The sequence below is a fragment of the Diorhabda sublineata genome, chromosome 4 (assembly GCF_026230105.1).
Source record: "Diorhabda sublineata isolate icDioSubl1.1 chromosome 4, icDioSubl1.1, whole genome shotgun sequence".
NCBI classification, from domain to species: Eukaryota; Metazoa; Arthropoda; class Insecta; order Coleoptera; family Chrysomelidae; genus Diorhabda; species Diorhabda sublineata.
In genome coordinates, this window is record NC_079477.1 from 32,043,031 (window position 1) to 32,069,839 (window position 26,809).

At 30.8% G+C, this 26,809-nt stretch overlaps 1 protein-coding gene across 1 annotated transcript; it reads right to left on the reverse strand.

Moving 5' to 3' along the window:
- LOC130443067 (mediator of RNA polymerase II transcription subunit 28) lies at window positions 1–26,536 on the reverse strand. The gene is made up of 5 exons (XM_056777526.1): window positions 26,374–26,536; window positions 22,870–23,191; window positions 21,398–21,588; window positions 15,472–15,646; window positions 1–13,289 (listed from the first exon to the last, which is right to left on the reverse strand). The coding sequence occupies exons 1-5, from the start codon at window positions 26,461–26,463 to the stop codon at window positions 13,267–13,269; spliced, it is 801 nt and encodes a 266-aa protein (XP_056633504.1). The 5' UTR covers window positions 26,464–26,536; the 3' UTR covers window positions 1–13,266.
- Window positions 26,537–26,809: the final 273 nt, after the last annotated feature.

Genomic DNA, 26,809 nt, shown 5'->3' on the forward strand with positions numbered 1-26,809 from the left:
AAGTATGTTATGTATATTTATTTTAATTTATCATATCACAATTTTGAAATTCGGTAACGTTACACTGAAAAAACAGCACAATACAGAACTATCGAAATGTATAATGGTAACTGAAATATTCCGTTTAATATGTGCCCTAACAAATATTTTTAATATCAATATAAATATATATTGCTAAAAATGGAATCGCGTGACAAAATAAAATCATGGTGCTAGACATGTGATAACATACATACACTTTATGATAATAAAAACCATACTGACCGTAATGTTCTGAAAATAAAACTATAAAATGGAAATTGTTAGATTATAACTATAAAAATTACCTAAGTAATACATAAATCACGTACAATTATATATAAGTACTTAAAGAAAAAACAGTAGGAATATAAAATAGGAAAAGATATTTTTATATATATAAAAATAACAAATAAATATACTGACCAACAACAACATTTCATTTACTACTAGAAACTATACTATAACCTAAGAGTAAATTAAATTCACTCATAATACATATTGCCTTCATTTTTGCAAATCAAAACGTTTCATGAATTTTTTTAGTCCCATATATTACTCTAAGAAAATGGACCATAAAATTAACATTTAACTTTTAATAATTAACCCAGGGTTGGAAAAATACCCCGATGCGTCTGAGTAAACCTACAATTTTATTCAATTTATTATTAACCTTAATTTCATTATTTGGGAAGTTTCATGACTTTCAGTTTGACTGAAGTTATCTAACAGAGTGATTGATTTCATCCGTTTCACAATTTACTAAAATACTTAGTCATGATTTCAGAACGGATTCTAACCTAACTTACACTTTTGGGATGAATGAGATAACTCTTGTGGGAAGGTATGGGACAGTGTGAAGAAGGAGGTAAGGAAACAAAAGAAAGGATATTGAACAAAAATTAACATTTAATAATTGAACCTTGATAAAACCTCGAAAACAACCCTTAATAAACAATCCTGTAAATGGTAATGCTTAGTCATGATTTCAGAACGAATTCTAACCTAACCTTTGGGAGGACTGGGGTAACTCTTCTGGGAAGGTATGGGACAGTGTGAAGAAGGAGGTAAGGAAACAAAAGAAAGGATATTGAACAAAAATTAACATTTAATAATTGAACCTTGATAAAACCTCGAAAAACAACCCTTAATAAACAATCCTGTAAATGGTAATGCTTAGTCATGATTTCAGAACGAATTCTAACCTAACCTTTGGGAGGACTGGGGTAACTCTTCTGGGAAGGTATGAAGAAGGAGCAAAGGAAACAGAAGAAAGGATGTTGGAACAAAAATTAACATTTATAATTAACCCTTGATAAATCTCGAAAAGCAACCCACTCCTGTAACTTTAGGGTAGCGGGACTGGAAAAATACCCCCGATGCGTCTGAGTAAATCTACAATTTTATTAAATTTATTGAACATTATTAAACTTAATTCCATTATGCGGAAAGTTTCATGACTTTCAGTTTGACTAAAGTTATCCAACAGAGTGATTGATTTCATCCCTTTCACAATTTACTAAATAGGAAATGCTTATTCAAGTTCAACAGTCAAAACTACTAAAAATAATAAATAGTTCACACTACCTATTGATATAAATTTATAAGTAAACAAGATATTGAGCAGTACTTTGAGCACTTCCACTACTTTAGTAAGAAATTTTGGCTAAAGTTAATCAATAGAGTGATTGATTTCAACCCTTTCACAATTTACAATTTATTAAATAGGCAATGCTTATTCAAAAACTGATTTCATCGATGTAACTGATTGATATCTTTTCGAGTCATGATTTCAGAACGAGTTCTAACCTAACTTTGGAAGGATTGGGATAACTCTTTCGGGGAGGTATGGGACAATGTGAAGAAGGAACTAAGAAGAAAGGATGTTGAAAATACAAATGAAATTTCACACACAAAAAAAAAGATGCAGATAGAAAGTTTGATGAGAAGAAAGTCTTATGAATTTTTCAGATATCACCAAAATAAAGGTCTTTACAAGTTCCTAGCTTGTTTTGTTCCATTGTTTGACCTTGACCTTTATTTTTAACTTTATCAAGTACACTTATCAACTATATGACTGAGTCAAATTTGTGTTTACCAAAAAACAGCCAATTGAATTTATTGTTGGGGTATACATTCGTTAAACTGCCTTGATTTGCAAATATTAAATAACTACAAGTCAAAAATAATAGTTCATTTATTTAATAATTGTTCTTTTGTACTGTATTTGAACCATCATATTGTGATATTGTATTATCTAGCTAAAAAATTTATTTTTATTAGGTGATTATAATTTCGATCCATACTTTTACTTTTTTTATCTGTTGAGTTAAGTAACAAATAAGAACTCAACCTCTTGGTGTATCAAAAAGCACATAATATTAGCTACATTTTAGGTGCTAATTAGGTGCCAAGCTCAAAAATTAGTTGCTCTGTAATTTTCACAGCAACGGAATAATCAAAGTTGCGGTGCTAGAAAAACGTGATGCTAACAACGCAATGAAAATAATTTCAATACATTAATTGTTGAGGTAATAAAATGAGGTGCTAGTTAGGTAATGAAGAGTCAATATCGTGAAAGTGCCAGAATAAATGATAAACGAGTTAATTTCCGTGAGATAACGAGTCTAAAAATCAGGTATTTCTAAAATTTAAATCGATACCCAATCAAGAATTGGTAAAATTTTTAACCGTACATAAATTTAAGTTAGTTACGAGTAGAATTCCGAATTGTGCTCATTTTTCTAAGATTTGTTGAGTAAAATTGGAAGTCATATTTGCAAAAGGATAATTATTCTCGTCAATCTAAAAACAGGCACTTACAAGTTAAAAGAATAGTTACAGAACATAAGTCATAGGAAAAATTTACAGCTGAGTCTTACATGATTATTGGGTGATACCTTCATTCTATGGTAGTTTTTTAAGATACAAAAATTCTACCAGGACTTAATACATCAGGCATGGTTGTTTTAAGGTCTCCAAACACTGCAGAAATGACATTTTTCGACTGTGTCCTGATTATTTAATTTAATTAAATAAAACATTTCTGTTAGAACTTAGGAAATCAGGCATGGTGGTTTTGAGGTCTCCAACCACTGTAGAAATGATATTTCTTGATTATCTCCTGATTATTTAATGAGCACTCAATTAGCACCTTATTCTATGTCAGTTTGAGAGATAAAACTTTTCTGCTAGAACTTAGTACATCAGGCATGGTGGTTTTGAGGTCTCTAAATAATGTAGAAATGATATTTCTTGATTATCTCCTGATTATTTAATGAGCACTCAATTAGCACCTTATTCTATGTCAGTTTGAGAGATAAAACTTTTCTGCTAGAACTTAGTACATCAGGCATGGTGGTTTTGAGGTCTCTAAATAATGTAGAAATGATATTTCTTGATTATCTCCTGATTATTTAATGAGCACTCAATTAGCACCTTATTCTTTGTCAGTTTGAGAGATAAAACATTTCTGTTAGAACTTAGTACATCAGGCATGGTGATTTTGAGGTCTCTAAATAATGTAGAAATGATATTTCTTGATTATCTCCTGATTATTTAATGAGCACTCAATTAGCAACTTATTCATTGTCAGTTTGAGAGATAAAACATTTCTGCTAGAACTTAGTACATCAGGCATGGTGGTTTTGAGGTCTCCAAACACTGCAAAAATGATATTACTTGATTATCTCCTGATTATTTAATGAGCACTCAATTAGCAACTTATTCATTGTCAGTTTGAGAGATAAAACTTTTCTGCTAGAACTTAGTACATCAGGCATGGTGGTTTTGAGGTCTCTAAATAATGTAGAAATCATATTTCTTGATTATCTCCTGATTATTTAATGAGCACTCAATTAGCACCTTATTCTATGTCAGTTTGAGAGATAAAACATTTCTGCTAGAACTTAGTACATCAGGCATGGTGGTTTTGAGGTCTCCAAACACTGCAAAAATGATATTTCTTGATTATCTCCTGATTATTTAATGAGCACTCAATTAGCAACTTATTCATTGTCAGTTTGAGAGATAAAACTTTTCTGCTAGAACTTAGTACATCAGGCATGGTGGTTTTGAGGTCTCCAAACACTGCAAAAATGATATTTCTTGATTATCTCCTGATTATTTAATGAGCACTCAATTAGCAACTTATTCATTGTCAGTTTGAGAGATAAAACATTTCTGCTAGAACTTAGTACATCAGGCATGGTGGTTTTGAGGTCTCCAAACACTGCAAAAATGATATTTCTTGATTATCTCCTGATTATTTAATGAGCACTCAATTAGCAAATTATTCATTGTCAGTTTGAGAGATAAAACATTTCTGCTAGAACTTAGTACATCAGGCATGGTGGTTTTGAGGTCTCCAAACACTGTAGAAATGATATTTCTTGATTATCTCCTGATTATTTAATGAGCACTCAATTAGCACCTTATTCTATGTCAGTTTGAGAGATAAAACTTTTCTGCTAGAACTTAGTACATCAGGCATGGTGGTTTTGAGGTCTCTAAATAATGTAGAAATGATATTTCTTGATTATCTCCTGATTATTTAATGAGCACTCAATTAGCACCTTATTCTATGTCAGTTTGAGAGATAAAACTTTTCTGCTAGAACTTAGTACATCAGGCATGGTGGTTTTGAGGTCTCTAAATAATGTAGAAATGATATTTCTTGATTATCTCCTGATTATTTAATGAGCACTCAATTAGCACCTTATTCTTTGTCAGTTTGAGAGATAAAACATTTCTGCTAGAACTTAGTACATCAGGCATGGTGGTTTTGAGGTCTCTAAATAATGTAGAAATGATATTTCTTGATTATCTCCTGATTATTTAATGAGCACTCAATTAGCACCTTATTCTATGTCAGTTTGAGAGATAAAACATTTCTGCTAGAACTTAGTACATCAGGCATGGTGGTTTTGAGGTCTCTAAATAATGTAGAAATGATATTTCTTGACTGTCTCCTAATTATTTAGTAAGCACTTAATTAGCACTTTATTCTATGTCAGTTTTCAAAATGGAAGAAATCTAATAGGACTTAGTATATCAGGCATGATGGTTTCCAGGTCTCCAACCACTGTAGAAATGATATTTCTAGACTGTCGCTTATTATTTAGTAAGCACTTAATTAGCACTTAATTCTATGACAGTTTTCAAAATGGAAGAAACCTAATAGGACTTAGTATATCAGGCATGATGGTTTCCAGGTCTCCAACCATTGTAGAAATGATATTTCTCCACTGTCTTCTGATTACTTAGTGAGCACTTAATTAGTACCTCATTTTCTAACACTTTCGATAAGATAAAAAAATCATTCCCTGGACTTATATAACTCATGACGGCTTTATGGCTTTTATCACCCATAAAGGGGTGAATATATTGCAATGTTTTCTTTTTTTCATTAAAGCACTTAAATAGTCAGCATTTTAAAAATCTATTTTATATTTTGCCTTTTTTATAGTATCAGATACCCTGAATTTTTCTTTCATTTGCATATGATTTTTTTCATCTAAATTTCCCACAAGCACCTAATTAGCACCTAATGTTCCTGCTTAGTGAATACCTGATTGAGTATTAATTTTTAGATTTGTTATCTCAAGGAAATTGACTAAATTATTAATTATTTGGGCGTTTTCACGATATTGACTCTTCAGCATCTAATAAACACCTTATTTTATTACCTCAACAATCAATGTATTGAAATTATTTTCATTACGTTGCTAGCGTCACGTTTTCCTAGCACCGCTACTTTGAGTATTCCGTTACTATGAAAATTACAGAGCACCTAATTTTTAAACTTGTCACCTAATTTTGGCATTTTCCAAATACAATTTCTCGACTTTGCGTTGCTTTAAATATCCAATCCAGATTAGATTGCACCACCTACCTTGTACTAATGAGTTGTTTAACGAATAGTAGGTGGTTTCAATTTAATATAAGGTAGATCTTACCAATTTTTATCATATCTTGATGGAAAAAGAATAAATAGCCACTGGAAATATTTAAAGAAGCATGAAATTGAGATACTTGGAAAATGGAAGGGAAACCTCCCATAGAAAAGAGATGGAATAAAATGATGAAATAGCCTTAAAAAAATGCACAGTGAATTGAGAAACTTAAAGGAAGACAAAAAATGGAAAAGACAAATAGACACTCTGAAAAATGTTACCATTATATGAAGGATGGAAAAGAAGTATAAAAAACATTTTAATAAGTAAAGAACACCAAGAAGGTCCAACAAGTCCCCAAAATTAAAACTTCTGGAGAGCCTAGGAGATGGAAATCTTCAACAGTAACCAAACTACATTACGAAGATTCTATTTAGAGGTCGTTCCAAATTTTTCAAAGTTTCCAAGACAAGTATTTTAATATAGTAAATATTAAAAGATTTAGAAAAGGAAAACGAATTCGGTATGCGTATTTTATAAGTAAATTGGTAATAATGATGTTGCACCAAGACTCCTACAAAGAAAAGGGAACGTTGAATGAACATCTACACCGAAATAAGTCGATGCAAAGGGAAGAAAATCAAACAAATTAACGAGCTCGTATGGAGCTAGAAGATATAAAGAATGGGTGGATGAAAAGGAATATTTCGGCAGATAGGAACAGGGGTTGGAAAAAGAAAAATACAAATAGAATAAAACTTACAACTACATGTTTATAATAGTTATTTTCAAGTTTTGGGTTTTCAAAAAATATTATAATATGAACTTGTAGTGCCTAATATGTTAAGTGTGCTATATCTCTAATTGATAAGTGATTCAGAAGTACAAAAGAACCAAGTTCGGTAAGATTATATAATTAATTTGAATGGAAATTATGTTTTCAACAGTTAAAAATACTAGAAATAATAAATAGTTCACACTACCTACTGATATAAATTTATAAGTAAACAAGATATTGAGCAGTACATTGGTCTGTACTAGATTAATATAAAAGCTGATAAGGGTGACACTTTGAGCACTTCTACTATTTTAGGAACAACTTTTATTTCTACAGAATAGTAGAAAAAAATGAACGGTTTAATCTTTTTTTATATTTCGAAAGAAATTATGCAAAAATAACAAAAAATCAGTCAATTTCTACTATTCATAGTTGCAAAAATCGTTTGTAGAATTTAGTTGTGGAAAGTACGATACGAAATAATTGTAATAATCATGTTTTTAACTTATTGAAGCTCCATATTCATGACAGCTCTTGAGATTCGATTTAGGCCAGTATGCTTTGATGGGTGACAGTTTAAAATTGATCAATTGATCAATATATATATATATTTTGAATATACTTTGATTATTGAATTTTAAATCTTATGAATTTAAAAATTTTTACAAGAATAAATACAATTCAAAACCACCGAAAATCTTAAAGTCGAAACGTCAAAATTGATCTTTCGTTTAAAAATTATCAAAAAGAAACTAATTTTAAAACAGAAGAGACCTAAAATCAAGAACATTTAGATGCATTAATATATCAAAAGGTCTAAGAAATAAGAAATTAAAGAAAGAAATTTATATAAAACATGAATCTTTCTGCTAATATCCCGTAGGAGCCGCTTTGACCTCCCTTTTAATTGAAATTTAAAAAATTAAAATCTTGATAAAAAAGGCATAAAATATTCAAAGGATTGATAATTAATAATTGTATAAGTGTAGTAATAAGAAATTAGTGAAAACAATTAAGTAAAGTGAAATAAGTGAAAATACTCACAAAGGGACAATTTCCAAGATAAAGAAGTTGTGAAAAGGAAAAGAACAGGAGTGGAACTACAGCGGAGTATCTGTTTATTCTGCAAGGCCGTAACAATTTCCAATTAAAAAAAAATTAAAAATACAACATAACAAACACTTAAGGTACTGTTTCTATTAAGTTTAAGTATTTCTTTTAGTATATAATATTTGAGTTCACATTTCCATATAATTTAGTTTTATGAATGTAATTACGAGTATGAATGAATGAATGTTTGTAAAATAAAATAATTGTAATAGCTAGTTAAGAAATTGTATAATTTGAATATTTTATTCATTATAAAGAACAGACCCGGCCTTAAAACTATTATCATCTGACTTTATAACCATAACAATTTATCGCAATAAAATTTTTTAATTTGACCTCACAATATAATACCCTGAGAATAAAAAAAAACAATAATAACATAATAGAATAAAGAAATTCAAATAATTATTAATGGCGCCCAAATTAAAATCTGATTTTATTAAAAAAAAAAAAAAATTTATAAAAATAAACATTACACATTATCATACCATAACAATACATATATATTAGTGGGAATGTGGCAAAATTAAACACCAACTAACTCTAATATTTTTTCGAGCCTTCCAATACTTATGTATTCATTGCCGCTATTCTTAACTAATCAATTCCCAGATGATCAATACATAAGTATTTGAAAGCTCCGAAATATATTAGAGTTAGTACACTTTGGTGTCTAATTTTGCCACATTCCCACCAATAAAAGGCTAATAAAAAGGCTTATATATATATGGTAGATGAGGCGGGTAAAATGTATCAAAATAAAGGATTTTATTATTCACCTCTGACTCTGATATAATTTCGAGATTCATTATTATATATGCATAAATTTTTGCTCGAAAAAATGTACAGCAAGACTTCATACTAAAATTATGTGACAGAATAGAGCTGCAAAAGGTCAAAAAGAAATTTACAATACAAGCCATTTCTCTAGTTGTATAAGAGCAACAATGCCAGAAATAACTGCCGCTTTTTGTATAGTTTGAGTATTGAACAGTCAAAAAATAAAATTTTCAACTGCAGATGAATTGTGATGAATATGGAAATCCCGAAATAATTTAATTATAGTACAGGTGACACTTCATAACACACTCGCCGATTTTAGGCTATATGCTTTATGTCAAAATTTTCATCTCTAGTCTACCGTGGCCCTACCCCACGGTCTTACATGTAACCGTGTCATACCCACGTTCATTTCTAATATTTTTATATAGCAACTTTGCGCCATGGCTATTTCAAACACTCCGGGCGTCAAGAGAACCAAGCGCTATAGAGAAATTGGGCTTGGTTTCTAGACCGTGCTGTATAGCAATGGATAACCAATTCGTACTAAAGCTGACTATCAATTCGTGACCTCTGAGTTTGTGAGTATTATACTCACAAATAAACTCTCGAATAAAATTGGAAAACATTGAAATGTCAAACGAAACGTCAAAAGTCAAAATAATTCTGAGAGCTCTCTTTCAGAGTGTTCAAAAATGAATCTAACCGAACACGAACCGAGTAATTGGATCGAAAGTGGATTGCCGAACGATACCGAACAGTCAAGAGTCAGCAAATGTACATAGCCGAACGCAGTAAATAGAAAAACCGGAGTTAAATAAAAAATGTCTACTTTTCATAAAACTGAAACTTATTTTGCTATGTGATTCTTCATAGTATCATTGAAATGGCATACTGACCTAAACCACATTCCAATATCCGTCACCATCTTCCGGTCTAATCGTAAACTTACCGAACTTAATTTTATCTTATACAGTTAAAATTAACAAATAGGTTGTGATAATGGTAAGTCTAACGTCAAATCTGTAATTTTTTCGACAGTGGATGTGAATAAAATGCAATTCAAATCAAACTATTTAAATCAAAACTAAACTTCATTCTAATGAGAGTCTAAAAACAAGGAATTAGAAAATTGTTCAATTGTTATATTGTTATTGAATCATTCAACATAAATATGAATAAATATGTAATCAGTGTTTAGAGTGTTAATTTATTATTGAAGTAACAGTGGAATCGCGATAGAAAGACATTTCAAAGGTACATTTGACAATAAAAACGTGATTGAACCATACTTTAAGGTTAAGATAGTAGCAATAAAAACGCGATCGAAAGACATTTTAAGGTTATGTTTCACAGCGACAGTAATGGTAAGGGTTGACAATGGACCATTCCAGAATTACGTCATTGACAGTTCGGCCATCTTTGCTTGATGTCACACAATTGAATACTGGTTGTATTTGTAATTATTTTCTAATTGGTGTGTTGTGATTTCTTCATTTTGTAATAAACAAGGACATACGAAGGATTAATCGAAAAAAGGGAGAGAATAATAATTTAAAATAATTCAATTTAAAAACGTCCTGTAACTGAAGAAACACACTTATGTATAATAAACACTGTAGTTGTAACTATGCAGAATCGGCAATTTGCTTAATAAAGTGTTACGTACTCAAAATATTTCCAAATCCTACAATTAAACATAACAAACGATATTTTAGTTTTTGCTGAAGCAACCTATGTTCACGTCAGAAGACTTAAGTGACACAACAAAAGGATCTTCTATAGAATGGAGGTTCCGGAGTCAGTCCCGTGACTGTGGGAGAGTTCGTGTAGACATTTATTATAAAATGAATATTCAAAATGATGCATTTGATTGTGAATTAATGGAAGATGAAATTATACCAGATGAAATTGTTAAGGCGGCCACCCAAGCAACGTTTGATTTATTACCATCGAAGTCCCGGACACTATATGAACAAACATACCAAATTTTTGAAAAGTGGTGCCTGGAAAAGAAGGTAATAAGCATTTGTGAAGATGGGTTATTGGCGTATTTGTCAGAAAAATCAGAAACGCTGAAATCTTCTCCGATGTGGAGTATATATTCGATGCTGAAGGCCATGCTACGTACCAAAAGAAATATCGACATAAGCAAATATTTCAAATTAACAACGTTTATGAAGAAAACATCCGTAGGGTATAAAGCAAAGAAGTCTAGAGTACTTAATAAAGAGGATATCGATAAGTTTTTAGTAGAAGCTTCAGACGAACAATAACTAATGATCAAAGTGTTGTTGATTATGGGTTATACTGGTGCATGTCGACGGCAAGAATCACTAATATATTAATTGACGACATTGAAGACAAACAAACTATGCTTTTGGTTGAAGTTCCAAACACCAAAACAAACAAATCAAGATCATAAACTTAAAACGACATGGTGGTTGGAGTTCATCTCCAATTTCCGAAGGCTACAATGAGGATTCAGTTCAGAATAAGATTGATACTAGTCCGAACCAGTGCTGCTCCGCAGCAGTGACTATGTGGATAATTATAGCTTCGTCATAAAATCAATCAATACTTATGTTGCCAAAGGTATACAAAAAGTATCGGGGAACGGTCAAAAAATCAACCATCATTTCTACATTGTTCATAATACAATAGACTATGTAATTTCACAATACTTCCTTCCAAACAACATTGGCTCTGCGTCGACCCTTTAGTTTAATCTCTACCTTGACATTTTTGAACGATTTTCCACGTGATAGGGCTACATACAACTCTGTAGCTATATTTAGAACCTGAGATATAGATCTTTGAATGTAGAAAAATTGCCAAAAACCTAAAAAAATCCATAACTCCACATTAAATGTCCGCGCCTAGCTCCTCACCAACTCAACCGATTCAAGTGTTCAAAAACTCAAAAGAAAGAAGGTGTTTCAACGAGTGTTCTTAAACCAAAACGAAGTCTCTATCTTGAATAGAATCTGAGATATCGAGGATAGAACGTGAAATCCGATGGTTGATGGCTGATCTGTGCATCAATACCTTTCATTGAAAAAAAAAATTAAGCAAATCGGTTGGGTAAAACGCCTGAACGGACTCGGAATGGAAATCATCAATTTTTTTAATATATAAGATAGCTAACAAAATTCAAAAAGCAGGTAACTCAAACACAGAAATTGTCTCAACAAACTCATTATAATGTAAGCAATTCAAAAAATCTCGCGTCAATGAATAATTTTGAAATACCGTGCTTACAGATAAGTAATGCTGACAATTGTACGTTTAATATAACTATTCAAAAATAATGTTTATATTTGCGAACCAAAAATAACGATTGTTAAAAAAAATTATTAAAATTAGTTAATAAAGAGTTTTTGTTATAAAAATGTAATAATTTCTTTCTACTGCAACAACATTTTTAATTAATTTGTATCCCAACGTTTCTTAAAACATGAAGGTAAGAGAATACATTTACCAAAACGTGAAGGAAAGTGTACACATTTTACGGTAAATTTCCCAAGAGTGTACATTTACCGTAACATATACACCGATAGAAAAATTCATTATGCAATATTGCAAACAGATCAAAACTCCAATGGAATAACAATTGCAACTTGATGAAAATAAGCCGGATATCTAGATACCATTTTAAGAATTGGTTTGGACACTATATTTTATTTGTAAAAAGTAAGTACGTCCGATATCACAGTTGCAACTCCATAGCTGAGTATTCACAAACTCTAGAAATCAGCAAAAACGATCTTGCAATTCCAAAAGACTCAAGGCTATTATCAAAAGCCATAAGAAATAAAACGAATTCATACATATTCTGATTGGGCAGGAGATGTAGTTGACAGAAAAAGAGGAATGTCTACGTCTAATTACATCTGGTGTAGAATCTATATCGGTGAAATGATTCATCTGAACAGTATCTTCAATGATCTTTTAAATAAACAAGGGAAATGTTACCTCAATGTAGAAAACCGAAGGCAAGTTTTCAAAATCAGATAGAGAAAATTTTAGATTATATAATTTGAACAAACTTATTAAGAAGTAAAATAAGATTAAGTATAAAGTTGATTGCAGTGACACGAGAAGAATTTGAAGAATTAAGTTTGAAATTTCAAAGGTTAAAAGTGTTGCTGGGTGAAAAGGTGTTTTTGAAAGAATTGATTAGAAACATAACCAAAGCGGGAGCAGTGGTAGCAAACCGTTTTGAAATTTAAGAATAGTAATTGGGTCGGTCTTAGATTTTTCATATTTTCCTTAATTTTGTTTATATCATTGAAAATTAATGACTATTTAATAATTTTCCATAACAATGTATATAGTAACTGTTACGGCTATAACTCCACATTGATTGAGTTAATTACATAGCTAAAGTTGATTTATAATACCCTGTGATTCGCTGTTAAGTTTTTGTTAATATTAACTGTATAAGATGAGTTATTAAAAATACATTTCTGAGAACAAAGTTTGTCCCATGGTGGCTGCCAGTAGTTCTTCTTCTAATATCAAAGAATTGAAAGTGTGGGCAGCATCATCGCCAAGCGTTGTTAACATTGACGCTCGGTCGGGGAGGGGGTATTAGGGAGAGACGTAATCGGGCAAAGTACCGCCACCGCGTCCACGCCCTCTGCCTCTGCCCCTGCCTCTTCCTCGCCCCCTCCCGCGCCCGCGTCACCTTCTACCGTCTGTTATTCCTGCGAAATCAGATTTTTCTTAAAAAGTAAAGCTGTTCAACATAAATTTTAAATAATTTGCAAAAAAATATTCATTTACACAAAATTTTTGTACAAAATCAAATCACACATTGCCTTTTCGAATGATTATACAGCTCTACAAAAAAAACATTTTTTTATTGTCCTGGATATATTTGCAACTTTTGATAATTTCAAGTGCCCTTATTACGAATATATTCATAAAAATAAAACACTAAATTTGCTTCTACTTTTATGATTCTTGCATATGGTATATTTAGTCATCATTCAGTATATTTAGTCATGATTAGGCTTTGGTGCACTTTTTGAGGTTATAGAAACGTCAGGCGATCCCCGTTTTGAGACCCATTACCCTACAGAGCAGCGAAGATCTCAGTTATTTGACAATATTGAATCTGGTTAAGTTGTCATGTATTTATATTTTGTAGTAATGATTTATTTCGCTACATTTGTGGTGTTTATATAACCAAAAAAACAAAATAGAAATTTCACGGACGTTGCTGAATATTTCGGTTTTAAAACGGACTAAATAGATAAACAATGGGTTACTCATATAAGTTCTCTGTTGGGTATTTATGGTTGAGAAAAAAGGAAAACGTTCTGCATTAGAATTTGGTATTCCCCTGATCTTGATGGAGCTTAAATTAGACATGAAATAATTCTTCGACACTGAGATTTGTCCATTCTCCTATGTTACGGAGCCGGGATTTCTTTTCCCTTCCGATGCCTTTCTTTCTCTCTACTCTGCATTATTTTCTGTAGCAGTAGGTATTTGTCGTATGTGTCCTATGTAAAATGTTTTTCTTATCTTAATAATTGTCAACAGCTTTCTTTTGCGACCAATGCATCTTAGTACTTCGTTGTTGGTAATTCTGTCAGTCCAGTGTATCTTAAGGATGCGTCTATAGAGCCACGTCTCAAATGATTCAAGTTTTTTTATCTTTGAGCTTTCAAGGTCCAGGTTTCCGCTCCGTACAGAAGTACTGATCACACATAACATTCCATGAATCCTATTCTTACGTGGAGGTTTAGATCTCTGTTTGCAAACATTGAGGAGTACTTGACAAATGCCTTTCGAGCCATTTCAAATCCGATCTCTTTTGAGTTTAAAGTCCCAAAATTTCGAAAATCCGTGCCCGTAATTTTGTTGCTAGGCTTATTCGGTATCCCAAAACCTTCCATAATTATGAAAATCAAAACAACCCATTTTAATTTAAGGTTTTAGCTGAAATTTCTTGTACTATCTCTATTCAATTAGATGTATACTAATTTTTCAAAACAAAACTAAAATTATAAACATATATGTTATTTTTGTTCCAGTCACGTACTCCCAGATAATATATCTTGGACAATTTGATTTGCCCATCTATTTTTTGGTCTACCAGACAATCTCTTTCGTTCGGTCTCCATTCTGTAATTTTCCTTGCACCCTGCCGTTTTTCCATTCTTTTAATGTGGCCGTACCATGGTATCCTTTTTACTGTAATTGTATTTACTATATCCTCATTTTCTAATATATTCTTTATTTCATAGTTCATAAGTCTTCTATACTTATTATTTCCAGATTTCACTGGTCCATAAACTTTCCTAATGTTCTCCTCTCATATATCCTTAGTTGTTCTTCGTCCATATTTATTAGTCTCATAATTTCAACGGCGTATGTAACTATATCCCGCAAGAATTCTTTGGCTTGTCCCAAATTTTGTGTCATTTTTGTTGTTTATCATTGTTCCTAAAGTACTAAAAGGTGTTATTTTATTTAAGGTTTGCAATGTAAAATGAACGTAAAGATTTTGAAAAAACAAACAGATGATAGTTCCATATCAACAGAAGCAAATCATTTCAAAGGCGCACTTTGAAACATTACAATGCAAATTATGTATAAAACAGATGAGAGCCAATATTTTAAATTATAATCATTCCAATATATTATTGATAAATTAGATCCCACCGGCGCTTCAATTTGTATATTTATATGAGGCGCTAATAGAGCTGACTAATTTCATTTTTAGTTTGTTAGATTAAAAGCAGGTAGTTTCGTGGTCTTATTTTGTTGTTTACCTTACACTGTTACTAATAATCACTAAAAATATTGAAATGTGAAAAAAAAAATAATCGTAAATATGTATAATTTGATAAAAAACCGAAAAAACAAAATACTTACCTATATTACTAGTAGTCTTCTCAAGATATGCCAAAGGACCCTGTAAAACTCCGCCAGGAGGTTGTTGACCAAAAGGTCCTCTAGATGAACCCATACCCTGTTGTTGCATAAAAAGTGCTTGTTGTGGAGATAACATTCCAGGTCCTACTCCTCCCCCGCTCAAATTTGGACCCACCTAAAAATTAAAATAGAAACTCTACTTTACCAAAAAGTAGTGTAGAAAATTTAAGTTTTCGGTAAGATTCCAGTACCCCACCCACTTCTGATTCTGATGTAATTTGGTTTGGCGAAAACTCCTACGTTCAGAGATATGAAAGTATTTTACTGGGGGAGGTGTATAAAGGGGCAAGATTCCGGGAGTGGTTCAATGTAAAACGGGGTTTTCTTTGCTGGTGACAATAAGATCGACCGAAAGGTGCTTCGTGAAACGATAGGACATCGAATGAGGGAGAGGATGAGACAGTGCGGGCATTCAAAGATACAAACCTAACCTAATCTAGCCTATCCTCACCAATATGCCGTTTAGAAATTGTCCGAGGGAGTTATAAGTAGCTCACTCAGTTAACCCCACCGTTTATCACTCCCCAGAACTAGAAGGTCCTGCCAACTAAAATTCATATGAAGTTCAAAAAATTTCCATAATTCCATTTCTTATATCTCTGTTATTTTATAATCATGATGTCAAAAAGATCCAACTAAACTATTTGTGACATCTTGTCGTAAATGATCTTTCTGATTCAATAAATTATTATGTTTATGAACTCATCCTTATTTTGTCACCGATCCATTTGGAATCTAATAAGGAAATTAGTATCAAAATACCAGTTGAACAGTTAGGTTCTCCTTGGAGGAGATTTGATTCTAGCAAGCGTGAGGTTGTTCTCGGTTTGATAAAATATTATTAAATTAAAAATTCGTCTATATTTGCAATGGAATTCGAATAAAGCTTGTCAGGCGCTCTATTGAAATGTTTAATGAGAGAATAAAAGTAAATTAGTCAAAGTGTTTAGAGGAAGTGTGCTCATGATGTATCTTTAACGACAATTCCAAATATTTGAAATCTGAATGGATATTTTCAAAATTCTTTTTTCTTAGCACATTCAGTCAGCTCAATTTTTTAAGAAATGGGAGACATTTTTACTCAAATCAGGAAACTTAAGGTCATAATTCCATTTCATCAAAATTGAGAGTTTGTATGCCATCATAGGAACATATAGTCCCAAGCTGGCACATCTCAGCAATATCAATAATTCGGTAAGCAAATAACTTACATTCTTGATGTATCAATCATATTTCAGTGTCAAATGTACAGAAAAGGATTGAATAAGTTTCATATCGCTACATAAAACAATATCTTTTTCAAGAACCAAAATAGAAAATTCACACAAAGTTCACAGTGAAAGAAACATTCTGCGTAGGTTCAATTAGAACAACCTTAATATTGGAACCAAAATTATTTCGGATGAGACATCGCATAAAGTCCATTACAGTGTAGACATGCTGTGTCAGAATCATCTTCCGAAAAGTATTCAGACGAACTTTCTTTTTCTTCTAGAACTTCTAGTTTGTGCTTAGCTTTTTTTATGTTATGTAAGAAGCAAGCACAAGAGGGTAAATCCTATTACACTCGATCTTGAACTTCTGTAGATTGTAGTGTTCGAAAAAGACGTACCTTGGTAGATGATTCCACAAACTTGCATTTCTCTAATTTTTGCTGCATAAACTCAATCAGATTGCTTCCACCTCACTCTAGAATGTTTTAAAAATCGGTATTAATGAATATTTTCTCCATTTTACAGCGTTTTTTTTTTCTTTTGATTTGGTTCTAACCTTCAATAATACATCTTCAGATATTTAGTCATTTCTAGTCTGCTCTGTTATCGTTTCCGATTCATTTCCATTGTCTGTCTTCTGTGAGTGAAAAAGCAAACATCTACGCCTTACAAATGTTTGTGTTCAACGGACAAAAGCCAGTTTTTTTAAAAGCATTGGACATTGTTGATGATTTGAGTTATGCCTTTGAAAATATACTAGCAACCAGAGATAATTAGTTTCGAATTATTCAGTTTAGGATTTTTAAATAATTATAATGACAGATATTTGTTCCCTTCACTGGCTCACTTCTCATATATTTATATTACTGTTTGGTAAAAATAGTTTTCAAATACTGTTTATTAATAATATAAACATATAAATTAACGAGCCATGAATGCACGAGGCTCTTACTTGCAGATGAAACTTGCAGAAAAAATTCTACACATAAAATCGGCCAGAAGAAATCTAATTTTCTTAGTGGACTTTACTAATAGACGATTTTCGATTTAAAAATTATACCTTAATAAGAACAAGAACCTCTTTAAAATCAATGGGTCAAAACATAAAAATATTTTAAAAACAATAATATTCGAAAAACTACTATTTTGATTATGTAAGGCTTTCAAAAAGCAAAAACCATACATATATTAATACTACTAATTTTTATCAAAAATATTGATTTATATCTTTTTGGTTTATCACTAATTATCAATCATAGGTAGAGGTTTTGACCCACCAATAATAACTAATCAACGTTTTTCAATTTTATATAATCTAACTATTTTTATAAAAACAGATAAATCAAAGTACTACATAACACCCTCCAGTTGTGAATTGAATTACTAAATTCATGAAAATCGTTTGTGAAAATCTCCTGCAGATGATAAAAATGCTAACAAAAATTCAATTCAAAAGAATATTTTTCACATCTCTAATTATTTTGTTGAAATTTCCTTCTGGCCCATTTTATAAGAGAACCAGTTGATATTGAAATATCTTCCTTAATGAATCACCTTGTATATAGCCCAGAGGGTTTTATGGGTACCTACTAATTTTTATCAATAGTACATATTTAATAAATGCATAAATAAATAAAATTCTGAATATTTTATGAACGTTACGTTCACAAAATAAAATAATTAAATACATTTTTGTAAATACCAACCCTCTGGTTTTTAGACAGTGAGCAACAAAGACAAAATAAAACAAAGAAAATTTTGGAAAAGTTTATTATCATTTTTGTCACACCTTACACATTGAATTTAATATTACAGTGCCCACTAATGAGGACATGTAGGCAAACAAAATATAAAATAGATTGGCAACATTTCATCAAAGATAATCGATCATCTTTGTATTTAGGCAAGTTTCTGAATTTTGTAATGCAAACATTTTTTAACAATGTCAAATCAGTTTTGTTGATTTAGTTGTAATTAATTTTTCGAATCTCTAAAATATTTTTATTCCATATATATTTAACTACGGAATACTAACAATTAAAATGGGGAATTATTTATCTAACGAGCATATCTCCTTTTGGTTGAATTTCACAAAAGAATTCCAACACCAAAATTCCAAACTGAAAGCTGAACAAAATCTTTCCATCCAATTGTGATACAATTAACAATAAATCAATTAAAATATTGACAAGGTTAGGTATCACTTGTAATAATTAGGTTTTGTATTGAAGATGACACCTATCATGAAATTCACAGTTTGCTTTTACAGCAATAAAGAATTATGAATGGAAATTGAAGCGTAGACTGCTCCCTGTACTATCGGTATCGTTTCATTATGCGTTTCATTACCGAATATGCAAATTGGGTACTGCTGCCTAAGATATGTGTATGAATTTGAATAAAAGTTTAGTACTGCTTTGACCGTGAAAGCAGCATGTCCCCCAGCGGCGAAGATACAATTTATAACGATGTTTGTTTATTTGCGATTGAAAAGAAAACGAAAACCCTATTGGAGACATCCTTATATTGAAAATTTTAACCTTGGCGTATTTGTGGCATCTAAGGAATTATCTTAACATGGTGAATATTTTCCCTCTATGTACAGAATGACCTACTACCCAAGCTTTCTCAATAAGGTCCTTACATGAATATTCAGGTAGTGTGTAATTATACAGACACGGGTACCTTTCAATGCAGAAACACGGCGGATCTTGCATACAGAGAGTAAATCGTACCGAAAACGAATCCTACCGATAAATCCGAATGTCTCTATTTGATAACATAACATCTGTATGCATGTGGTCAGACTGACAATTCGGTACAGAAACTGTACTTGCTGATGAGGGAGCGACTTTAGAATAGTAATAGACTCCCTAGATTCATAGATTTAAAATTGTATTCCATGCCAATATAGCACTGCTAAGACCAGAATCAATATACACAATTACTAAACTTTTAATTCCAAAGTATAATTAGGGAAACATATAGAAAAGACTATTCACCTAGTTTGGAAAGCACTCCCTTAAGTTGAAATGTCTGAGCATTGTAATTATTTCAATATTTTTGATGTTCAATCCTGAGTGTCAGCAATACAGTATTTTGAAGTCTTACCTTTTTACTACAGTAGAATATCGATATCTCAAATGTCAAGAGAAATGTAAAAAACTTCAACTCAATAAATAACAAGTTGAAGATATAAAGTACGTACTATTTGTACTATTTCACCTCATGGTACACGACTGTGTGGCTTAGAAAATTCAATGAATAGATTCCATTTCATTGCTTCGAGTTAAGAGAATTCCAAATAAGATGTTTCATTATGTTCTATTAACTTCAAGTTACAGAATCTGATTGTTGAAATCCAGTTATAAAGTAAAAATGTGGATATGGATTGTTAAGCAATAGGGAATGGCATATATTTCGACTTAAAAAGAGATTCCCTAGATTCAAATTATGGAAAGCTTTTAAATAAACAACACAAATGAACAATGGAAAATATTGTTTGTAAGAATGTAATGAAAATAATAAACTAAAATATCCTCACCTGCAAAATGAGCATAGATCGATTTCATAAGTTTAAAAAATATCTATGGAAACAATTCTAGAAATAGTACATTGCCAGTTCAAAATAATAAATTTAAAAACATATATTCCAAATTTCAATAGGATAATGCAAATGAAGATAGCTTATGTTAAAAATGGATAAATGGGGGGAACTAGTAAACTCTATATAATCAATGTCCGATATGAATTATTTCAATTAAATTAATTTTTGTTTTTCAATTGTCTTTACTTTGAATGACAATTTTTAGTCTTTGAAAAATTAATGATACTTTCCTTTGATGCATTATATAAGGCACCATCTACATCTAGAAAACTAACTAAAAATTCTTGCAAAAATTGTACAAAATTCAAGAAACTGGCCTAACTTGATTAGGTAAAAAACGAAGAAATAAACTATCTAATGAAGGCACATCTGAGCAAGGAGACATCTGTATACATTTAGTACAACTTTTTCAAGCTACCTCGTACATATCACATTTATTTGATCGTTATAAAAATGAAAATATAATAAACTATATTGCCACTTTCTAAAAAACCCTGAGAGTTAGTATACAAAAATATACAATGACAAATAGCAGCACTGATTTCTTCTCTCAAGTCTTGTCAAAAAATATACAACAAATCTGTGTTTTATTATAGTACATTTTATTTCTTATTATTATTAGAATTTAATGTTGTACAATTGAAGTCTAGGAAAACCAACGTTTTCCAAATGAAGTTTACTCGATTAAAAAATTATTTTCGATAATTGAAACCCTTATTTGACCCCTCAAATTATTATTATATTATTATATCAAAAATAAAAAACTATGGATCCCACATTCTGAATTAGAAAATATGATTAGTAGTACTTTTTGACATGTATTAATAACTGCACAAAAGAAATTTTCAATTAGTAATTTTACCTCCATCAATTCTATTTACTTTGTAGTATATTTTTTGACAATAAAACTGTATCAAAAACAAACTAAAAAATATAGAGATCAATTTTGACAATCACAATAAATTCTAGATCAATATTTACAAAAATTACAAAAACATTTCAATGAAAATAATAAATAAATCTCAAAAAATTAACGCCGATCTACCTGCATTTGTTGCAACTGCTGTTGTTGCATCTGTTGCATTTGTTGCTGCATCTGCAACTGTTGTTGTTGCTGTTGTAATTGTTGCTGTTGCATTTGTTGTTGCATAGTGGCTGGCATGTTTGGAATAATCTGATTTGGTGTCTGATTTCCTGGTATGCTGGGTAATGGAGAAGGTGGAATAGAACTTGCTCCTATAATAAATATAGAATACATATATACACAAGAAACTAACTGCGAGGCAAAAAAATATGGATTATATTCAGTTTACTCTATATATGCTCATCTGTTACATTTTATCATATTCTATATTCTAATAATTACTATTACTCGTAGTCACTTCTGTTACATAGTAATAAAATGTCATATAGCTAAGGAGTAGCCAAAGATAATACAGTTAGGATCTCTCAAGAATATAAATGCTGATTTCAAACATACATCCTTGACTACTTTAAAGGGATTTAATAACTTTTTTTTAACAAAATAGATGTTGAATTGTTTGTTTGAATAAATAGTAACTTTGCAATATAACCAGAAAATCTTGAGTTGAATTTGTCAAAGTGGATTGAGAAGGGGTATGTTTATACTACTCTGTAGGTTTTCAATTTGAGAAGCTGAAAATTTAATGGTGGAAAGCCTTGAATTGGATCCAAAATTATAATAGCAACTTGTAAGCTCATAGATGTAGCTGCCATATGGGCATGATGATCATGATGAGTTTTCAACAGTACATAATTTGATAAACAAGTATGATTAGTATCATTCAGGAAATAAGTGATCAACAACGGAAGGCATATAATATAACCAGATTCTATCATTTAGAGAGATATGTTATTGACTCATGCATTTTATCAATACAGTCGTATCATTTTTTGATTAGCTAGGTACTGGGATTGTTACATTGGAATTGGTAAATCTCTGGTCCACAATTTTCGCTGAGAGATAAAGAGCATTTATATAAGAGCAATCACCACATTTATTCAACATTTAGTAGATCTTTGATATAGTATAGATAGAATATCTAAACAATTCACAAGGTTCAACTGGTTTTCATTTTCAACAATCTTTTTGACTCTAAGTTAGACCATTGATAATGAATTCAGGAACTGGTTTCACCTCATTTTTGTTAAATTTCAAATGGCATTGAGTGAACAGTATGGACAAATTACATCTCTTGGACGTTATAGAGAGAGGGTAAAGATGATGTGTTTAAAAAAAAGAGAAGGACAAAGCAAGGATTATCTAAGATTAAAACTTGGCGAAATAATGCATTAGCACAAAAGATAGTTTATATTTTGGACACTAGTAAAAAAAGATTATACAGACATCTGTGACATTTGGGACTAAGGTAAAAAAATACAAAAAGGTTCATTAATACAGTAGAAAAGATGTATTGTGATAACTGTAAATTCTAATATAAAAAGAAATACTGTAAAAAATATTTCATATTTTCATAAAGTAGAAGAAACATTTACCTGGCGTTCCAGATCCTTGAGCAGGACTTTTTGAATAACTTTGTATATCTGCTAATAAATTCTGCCAGACAGCAATTTTTTCATAATGCCTCTTCAGCAGCTCTTCTTTTCTCGCTAATTCAAGTCTAAGTTCACTAATATCCTCCTTAACATTCATTTCAGGTTTTAACGCAGATAATAGGAACCTTTTCTGTAGGAAAAATGCTTCCATTTGTCTTGCTAAATCTATAAATCGAAGTGTAGTCTGTTCCACTTCTACTTTTATTTCATCTTTGTCAGAAGTAGATAGAGCTTCCTCTTTCGTAAGTACATTTAAACAATGCTGAAAAAGTAACATGATATTCAATATACTAGATTGCATTTAATTATAAACTATAATACAACATTACTATTTATATTTTGGTATAAAGCACAAGTGCGCAAATGTTCTTTCATATTCTATGTTTGCATCATTTTTTACAAATAAATTTGAAAAGGCAATTGTTGGTAAAAAACTAATTTGGTAATTTTTAGTGAATTTTTCTTGATATAATTGATTTTGAAATAGTACAGTAAAATTCTATCATTTCTTTTTGGGTATCAACTTAAGGCTCAGCAAATTTTTGATTAGTTTATCTAAAATTTTAGAAAAATTGGCATCAGTTTTTGTATTTTCTCTACTAATATAACAATACCATAACATACAATAAATGTTATTTAATAGTTTCAGCAACAAATCAACAAACAATATAATCTTAAGAATTAAATTGCTTGAGGCAAAGACTGATGAAAAATGGAGAATGTGCTACCAGAGTTTAATTTAGTGAGTTAGTGAAAATGGATGTTATAAGTTGAATTTGGCCAAAAAATGGCTTTTTTATGGTTTGACTGGTTTTCAAACTAAACTTTGACTTTTATCATTTTAATTTAAAACTTGACTTCTATGAGTTTAATTTAGTAAACATAGAGCATTTCTAAGATAAGTTTGGTCAAAAAATGACTATTCTAATTTTAAATTGATGAAAAATAGTTTTACCTATGTTAATTATGTCAAAATATTACAAGCAAAATACACAACTATGAAGACACAATAACTTTAAATTGTAGAATCAAATTGTGAAGTTGGTCATTTGAAATGGCCATTGTGAAGTTGGTCATTTGAAATGGCCATTGTGAAGTTGGACATTTGAAATAGCCATTTTAAAGATCGTCCTGATGAGATACTATGAAATACATAAAAGAATTGTTTTCTAGTAATTTAGGCCAAGCATATGTACGTTAATAGGTCATATTTTGATAATGGAATAATTTTTCATCTGTTCACTTGAAATAATGAAAATTGAGTGATTTTATAAAATCTAGGCGATGAGTTTTTGGAGTGAGACTGGTGGCATTTGACGGCACTTTTGCAGTACTCTATATCACACCAGAATTGATTATTAGCTGCTCAGCATAGAACTTTTTTTCTCACACTTTACCATAAAACTCAATTTTCCACTTCCCATTCTGAGACCTCGAAAATGAGTCTTTATAAAGCAGAACTCTGCTTAAAAATTACAGAGCTAAGGTCAAAGCATTACATCACAGTGATGAAAACTATTTTCCTGTGATCATGGAACAAACATTACTTATTTTGGAAATAAAATGAAATTCTACTTTTGAGAAAAATAAGTGGCTAAGTTCTGTTATGTATCCCACTAGCCTAGAGTTATAGACAACGTCTACAATATTAGAAAAATGTACATAATCTGACAACCCTGCTTTGAAAATTACAAATCAGATGTTGACTGATCGAGAATTGATGACAACTGACAAAATCGAATTCATTATGGGATGGCAAAGGAAAGGCACTTCAAAAGAGATTTTAGCATTAAAACTTAGCACCCGGACAAAATAATAACCTGAGTTAGAATCAATCAATAAAGGAGAATTGAATTCATTATGTGGAAGGTATGTTCTACAGCTGGAATGATATAAAAAATTAAAACTCTATAGAGAGAAATTGAAAAAGTAAAATCATGACAAGAAATTCTGATAGAAGGATATCTAAGCAAAAGAACAGGGAAACAAGAAAACATGTTATGAATGACAATCGAAAAATAAAAATTTTTAAAATCATTATTGAAAAAAAAATGTAACATTGATCTCAGACTAACTGCTTCCCTCATATAATGAAACCCTCGCAGAAAATGATTAAATACATAAAAAAACTACAAAAAATTTAATAATGCAAATAATCAACAAAATAGAACTGTAAAAAGAAATGTATTGAAGAAAAGTCAACATCAAATCACTGAAAAACAAGAAAAAATAAGACAAATGGAGAGAAAAACGAAAAATGTCATGGGAAAAAATGGGAAGAACTGAACTGCTGAAAGGGTTCGATCATATAATGGGAATCCCTTACTTGTGGATTAAGAAACACCTTAACCTGTGAAAAGGGAAAAAAATAAGCATAGATCCAATTACATGGATGCAAACAGTCCAAGACCTTCTTATATGAATCCATTTAACGGTCAATGGAAATACTTCAGCTGTGCATTGGGGAGCAAAGTATTTGGTAAACCTAATCACAGGGCCCACAGAATTGGTTATCTCAGATACAACAGTTGACCTGCACTGCTGGTTTTGTGAAATTTAGGAAGAAGAAGAAATATTTTAGAATGTGACTCTATATTTTATATTTAATGCTTAGAAAATTAATTACATTTCAAAAGGTCATACATGAATAAAAAAATGTCGAAATTATTACCACTTCTGTTTTATTATTATTTAATTGTGTTATTGTTTCTTGAAGGAAGTTGAAAATTCAAAAATATGTCATATCAATAATTAAAATAATTAGATTTAGTTTAATTTCAGTCTTCTGTGGGCAATACTTTATAATTAGTAAATATTCCAGAAAATTTTGAGGATCATCCACAACTCTAGTTACAACAGATTTTTTACTCAAAGTATACCAGCATGAAACAATTATAGAATAAAATGAAATATGTTCCTCTTATTTATTCAGTTTTTGAATCACCAAATTTTAGTTTTTTCAATAGTTGTTTTATGTATTTGAAATCATGATAGCTCTATAAGATATACTAATAATTAATGATTTTTCATATTTACAGATAAGTATTACAAACATAACTTGGAAAAATAATAATCAACAAGAAATGATAAATTACATAAAAAAATTCCAGGAAATATATGCAATTGAAAAAAGAAACACTACTCTAAATCTATTTGATGGTAATTGAAACTCGTGGTGATTTCTTGACACCAATTTAAGTAATGTAAATTCTGAGGATACTTAAAAACTGAATAACTGATATAGAATAGGTAATTCAATGAACAATTTTCGAAAAATTTAAAAAAATTAAATATCTTTCCAAGAGGACACTTTCAGATATGGTGAAAAAATGTATTGATTTTCAGTCAGAAAATTCGCTTATCCCCTATAGGTTTAGAGAGATCCTTCTACATTCTATTGGACAATTAGGAAAATTTTAATATCGAGAAAAAATTCGAAATTACCTGGAAAGCTTCTTCAAATTCATCTACAAGATTTCCACTACTATTTGTAGGGGTGGCCATCGCCGATACCGGTGGCGACGCCTCTTTCATTGGAGTTATCGGATCAATGTTTGTTACTAATGATACACACTATTGAGAAAAATTGAAGTGATTTTAGTCCTACAAAATTCAAATTCCAACAAAAATTTCACTTTACACTACACCATTGCTTTTAAGATATGACGGGCAGGCACTAAATCATAGAGGAACCAGCAGCCCATCAACCTTGACGCTGTCACTTACTTTCCTGTCATTTTAGTTCAGGATCACGTCATATAATTTAAGCGGTTAGTAAAGCTCAACTGAAATTTCAAATACATTATTTATTTAGAATCCTTGATTGGTGATATCTGAACTTTGTTTTTGTTTTTAAGTATTAAAATATTCAGACAAAACT

Coding starts and splice junctions, on each gene's coding strand:
- LOC130443067 (XM_056777526.1), bottom strand. CDS start 26,463: ATGAAAGAGGCGTCGCCACCGGTATCGGCGATGGCCACCCCTACAAAT. Junction 21,589..22,869: donor TCAAGGATCTGGAACGCCAG/GTAAATGTTTCT, acceptor TATTTATTATAG/GAGCAAGTTCTATTCCACCT. Junction 15,647..21,397: donor AGCAGTTGCAACAAATGCAG/GTAGATCGGCGT, acceptor TTTAATTTTTAG/GTGGGTCCAAATTTGAGCGG.